The 5604-nt window shown below is 39.5% G+C and overlaps 1 protein-coding gene across 1 annotated transcript; it reads right to left on the reverse strand.

Annotated features, from left to right (window-relative positions):
* Positions 1-1319: 1319 nt before the first annotated feature.
* CUNH9orf152 (chromosome unknown C9orf152 homolog) lies at positions 1320-5604 on the reverse strand. The gene is made up of 2 exons (XM_026051924.1): positions 5376-5604; positions 1320-2394 (listed from the first exon to the last, which is right to left on the reverse strand). Exons 1-2 carry the CDS (start codon positions 5602-5604, stop codon positions 1847-1849), a joined length of 777 nt encoding a protein of 258 aa, XP_025907709.1. The 3' UTR covers positions 1320-1846.

The raw sequence follows: 5604 nt of genomic DNA on the forward strand, positions 1-5604 counted from the left end.
CCTTCCTTCCTTCCTTCCTTCCTTCCTTCCTTCCTTCCTTCCTTCCTTCCTTCCTTCCTTCCTTCCTTCCTTCCTTCCTTCCTTCCTCAAACTAGATATTATTTTGCTTTTATCTTTAGGACTGGTAGGGGACCACATGCCTGTGTACTTGCAGGTGCTGTCTGGATCAGTATCTCTGAATGTGGGATGCTGTAGAACACAAATTTGGAGCATTGTTGGTGAGAAAATGACATTTGTCAAGAGGGAGTAACATAGTATTATCTTCCATGTTGCATTTTTGGCCCTGTGGAGGATTGCGGTGCACTCATAGCTCTGGATCTCCCGAGATGCAGTAGGCATCTCCAGATCTAGTATCCTGTGTTAAGCACAAAAATGATCAGTGGAATTGTATAAAGGAATAGTGGTTTGATGCTGAGTTGGATACAGAGGTATTGGTAGGTTCTGTTGCAAATATAGCCACTTTATTTATACATTGGTATGATTTTTTTTCCCCTAGATTCCTAGTAGATTTTCTTGCTGAGAAGAGAATTTGTCCTTTTATGTCTAAAAGGACATAAACCACAACCAAGTATCCTTAACAACTGTTTTTTGCTCACTTCTTTGATGCCAAGACAGGGGTGGTACCTGGGGCTGTGGGACTGAGCAGTGTTTGTGGGAGCCATAAAGAGCTTTGTGGGCCACTGAGCTGATCCTCCTTCTGCAGTTCTGCCGAGGCTCTGGAAAACATGGAATGCCCCAGGAGTAGAGGCAGAGGCTTCCAGGTCTGTAGTTGAATGTGAGTAATCACGAGGTGGGGAGATATTTCAGACTTCACCTCTTCTGAAGACTCCGCTTGAGAGAGACTCTCCTAGTCCCAGCAGCCAGAGGTGGGCGACACAACTTACATTTTTATTATTGTTGAGAAGCACATGGGAAAGAAGTTCTCCTTTTTCTAAAGATCTTACAGGAGCAGAGACCACAAATAACTACTTCCTTTTAAAAACCTGCACAGGTTTGTGGTGCATAGAAGATGTAGAGGTTTATGCAGTTAAAAATGGTTGGAATGGTTCTGTGCCCATAAAGGGCATAATATGGCATAAAGGACAGAGATGTAGCAGCAGAAAGATTCTTTATGCTTCTAGTAAGGCACATTGATACAGAGTATCTGGAAGTGAAATAATTATTTCAGGGTTTTGTTTTCTGATAAAATACAGTGGGGGAACCCATTTTTATGACTTTTATAAAATCTATAAATGAGAAAACGTAACATCTACTAAGTCCCATTAAAACAACAGTGGAATGAGCCAAGTTTTTATTTATTGATTTAAAATATGCACACCTGAAAATCTATCATGGATATTTTTTTCCAAGGAAAGTGAGTTATGAGAACATACATTAACTCAGATGTACAAATACATTCCTTTTAACACTGTTTCATTTATTCCTAATCATCTAATCAAATTGTTCCAGACTGTATTCCAGCCTAGTTGCTTCATAAGCAGGCCTGCTAATTTTTGCTACAGCTTTCAGGTGTTCCAAATGTTACTGTGGTAAAATCAGTAACCTTGAATGTAGGAAAAAAAATAGGAAGAGAAAATTGCTCCTATATCTGGAAGAACAGAAGTGAGTGAGAATACACACTTGGTAATACCCAGGACTGTCTGTTCTGTGGCAGTCCAGCATCATCATGACAACACTCTTCATCTAACAGGCTTTGTACTCCAGAGCAACAGAGCACATGGTAAGAATCTTCCTTGGCTAATGGAATTACTGGATCCTTACCAGGTTGATCAGAGTAACTAGGAGGACTGTCCTGCTACAGTTTTTCCTAGGTTTCTATCTAAATTTCACATGCTACTGTCTTTCTTCATTGCGAGACATACAAGCCAAGCCTTCTTGCTGCTTCAGAAATCCTGGGAGTTTTTTTCTGAGGGAAAGGGTAGAAGTTCAGCTTGTTGCAGGCTGGCGAACATGTTGGGGACGAAAAATACCGATGTGCCCAAACTGCTGATTTCGCAGGAGCCTCCTGGCCGATGCTGCTCTGCTCTTTGCTGAAACCGTTGGACCTGCTGGAGCTTCCCAGATGATGGAGCATGGGTTGCTCCCCGGCGCTTTCCGATTCCCGGTGCTGCCGTGTGCCGTTCTCCTTCGGGATTAGTCTCTCGTTGTCGAAGGCGCATGGCCCGTCCGCGCCATGCGAAGGAGCCCGGGGAGCTTCTCGAGACGCCTGCGCCAGGCGGTGGATGCCCAGGTGGGTTCTCCATGGTGAGCTCTCCTGCAGGTGACCATTGCTGGTCACCTCCAGCCCGGCCTTTCTGATGGGAACACTCTCTGTGGATGATTTTGATTTCCTAATGTTTTTATTGATTAAGACGGCGTTGACCATTGATTCAGAGAGAACAGATTCATTTTCACCTGTAAAGGAAATGCGTATGTGCACGTTAGTACGATGGCAAAAATTAAAGGTCTTATTTTTGCAGCATAAATTCAGCTGAAGAGTTTTAACAGATGAGTGTGTCCATGCTCTCTCTGTGTCTGATAGTGCAATTCCTTTTGATGCCAAATAACGGAGCAGAAGTGCTTTGGTTTTGCATTTCTGAGGACATAAGAGTACCCTTGGGTCACTCAGATGAAAATGGAGATTTATCAAGTCAATATTGGTCTAAGCTGTACTCCGAGCCTCATTAATAGCACAGTTTGAGAATTGACTTTCACTAATTAATTGCTCATAAGCAAAAAATGTTAAGGTGAGCGGGGGCTTTCTGAGCATGTGGATAGATACTGTGATCTGAAAGATGCAAATGTTCTCTTTGATACTGGTTGAAGTTTGAATTCACAAACTAAAAATACTGTGGCCACTTCTAGAAGAACCACTTCTGATTCGAGATAGAAGCAGAATTTCTTTCAATCCTCATTTTTTTTTTTTTTTTTATTTTGGCTTGGTTTTTAGCATGGGGTTAGGGAGCTTATAGCACATGGGCTTGTGCACTGTATGATTTTACCAATGTGTAGTTAGTGTGTAAGATAAATAGCTGACGACATTAGTATTTTTTTTTCCTCTCATGCATATGGTTTAATTTCTAAACAGTGTGTACAGTTACTGTTAAAAATACATAAGATATTAGGGATCGAAATGCTAATGTTTCTTTAATTACATGAAACAACATATCATCAAATTACCAAACATGACTGCCCTTTTGTGCCTTGGGAATGAATAGAAATTGAACCTTTATACTAAAGATAAACAAACTGTGTGTTGACATTGCAAATGCTAATGAAATAGACTGCAGTTAATATAAATACAGTTTAAAGTGGTAGTGCAGGATGCTGACCTTATTTACAGGGTTCACTCAGAGCAACTGTGTGTGCTGTGGTATGAATTCTGAAGCACAGCAAAGTGAAAGAAATGAAGGATTACTGCCTGTACGCTGAAACAGAAATCTGCAGGGCCAATTTAAATAACTTCTAGCACTGAATCTGAAATGCAAGTAGTTAAAATAGGGTTTTTTAATTTTTTATTTAAGAAATTAAAAAGCTAATTACTTCAACTGAATAGAAATAAAATAAACTTTAAAAACTATTTTTTTTAAAGAAAAACAGGCATGCAAAGTAACTTGTAACTGACTTGTTCCAGTCTTTGTAAGGAAATATTTGGATATGCCCGAGACAGGTCCTTTACTGACAGTAAGTGAATCTGTGCAACGGGGTTTCAGCTAAGGAAATGCTTGAGCCAAAACCTTTCACTCCTGTTGCTGAAGCAAGAGCATGAGCATCAAACCACAGCATTTCCTCTGCTGTGTTTGTCAGAGAAAGGAGCAATCGAGAGAGTTGGATGTCATGAAACTTTGCACGTTCTGGTAGGTATAAAGGGTCTCTCCGCTGCACCACTGGATGTGGGGCAAACTTCAGATTTTATGAAGTAGTCATAGGAAGAACCAAGATGGAGCGTAAGCTGGTCAGAGAGCAAAATCCTGTATCCAGTCCAGCTGCAATAGTCTGAACTGCTTTCCAGTTCACGTCTGCTTTGACTCCTTGGGGACAGGAGTGGTGCACAGAATTGAGCAATGACCTCTGATAGAAACATGGGAGGCAAGAACCCAGGGTGTTGAATCAACACACACTCACCACCCTCTAAATTTCTAAAGAAAGCTTGAATGAAACAGATATTTGGTCTCTTTTTTCTTTTTTTTTTTTTTTTAAATTGCCCCTAGTAACCTTGTTTCATGGTTGTTTACCATTTGGCATTTTTCATATGCAGTTATCTTTGAGACCTTTAAGGTTTTGGATGAGAGAAATGAATCATGTTTCAAGTTAGCTTGGTAAATTCTTGAAAGAGATTCCTGCAGTCCGAGCCCCAGTGTTTATTCTGCACGCTCTAAATACTCCTCCTATTCTAATTCCTAAAGTAAACACTACTTTTCTGCTTCTTAGCCTATAAATAATAAAAACACTCCTGTATTAACCCTCAACTGGAGATTTTTCAAATCTTGTCATCATCTTTGCTCTTAAATATTGGGAACAGAGGGATGTGTGATCATGTCCGTGTGTGTTTTGGGGAAGGAAAAGAGGGATGTTGTTTTCAGGTGACTTCTGTTGAGTCTGACTGTTAAAATAAATGTTAATATCAGAGGTGAATGAAACATATTTTCATACTACTACTAAATGATTCCAAAAGCTTCACTAATTGACTGTCTTCTGGGTGTCACTTTAACTTAGAATGTAAATGAAAATATATGGGTGTAATAATGTTACCTATAGTTAACTAAAAACTTTAAAATATTTGAATGAATTTGAACATAAAACTTATCCGACATAGTAGATAAATTACTGTTGTTAATTTTTCTATTTATCTATTTCCCAAGCAATATGCAATAGAACTGCTTCCAAAAAAGAATCTCTAAGTTACACATTTTGACTCTTAATTCTTAAGTTATTTCTTATGCAAAGCCTAACTTTTGCTAGCCCCTCAATATCTGCTGTTGTAGGATGCATTTCTTTATATAAAGATGAGACAGAAGAGCCAGCACTGTTCAGATGGAAGCATTCAACAGAGCAGAAATGCCACAGAATATATTAAAAAAAATATATATTGGGGATAGTCTTGTGGCTTCTGTAAAACATAACACTTCAGATTTTCACTTTACGGACCTAATACATAATATGAAAATAAACAAATCTATTTGAAATTCGTGTTAGTGTTTCACTGCCTTCTTTTTTAATGATCCTAATGCTAAGACCACCTTTCAGTGGAATGAAGAAGAAAACAAAGTGACAGGAAAGGAGCTCACTTGAACTTTCTTGAAGCGCTGCATAGAAAGAACAAAGAAGTTATGCAAGACTTAGAGGAATATCCTTTAGATCTCTATTTGCAAAGCCTCCTATACATCCGAGCGTACCTGTTTTGAATATAATAACGTGTGATTGCAGCTTTTGCTTCTGTTTCAGATAGCCATACTGCTCCTCAAGCAAGCTCACGTCCATCTTGGTTGGCTGCTCGTCACGATCTGAAGCCTGGTGCTCTGAGGTATGAGTCACTGAGAAAATACCCGTGATGTATTTGTAAGCTTTCACCATCTGTTCCCACAAGGAAGACAGAGTCAGGCAAAAGCAAGACATTTCCTTCAT

Source organism: Nothoprocta perdicaria, unplaced genomic scaffold (genome assembly GCF_003342845.1).
Source record: "Nothoprocta perdicaria isolate Ctin4 unplaced genomic scaffold, notPer1 scaffold_80, whole genome shotgun sequence".
NCBI classification, from domain to species: Eukaryota; Metazoa; Chordata; class Aves; order Tinamiformes; family Tinamidae; genus Nothoprocta; species Nothoprocta perdicaria.

What these genes read in the sequence shown, in the direction of transcription:
- CUNH9orf152 (XM_026051924.1), bottom strand. Translation starts at nt 5,604, where the DNA reads ATGAAGGAAATGTCTTGCTTTTGCCTGACTCTGTCTTCCTTGTGGGAA. An exon ending in CGTTATTATATTCAAAACAG is followed by an intron (nt 2,395 to 5,375) that starts GTACGCTCGGAT and finishes TTTCCTTTACAG; the next exon opens with GTGAAAATGAATCTGTTCTC.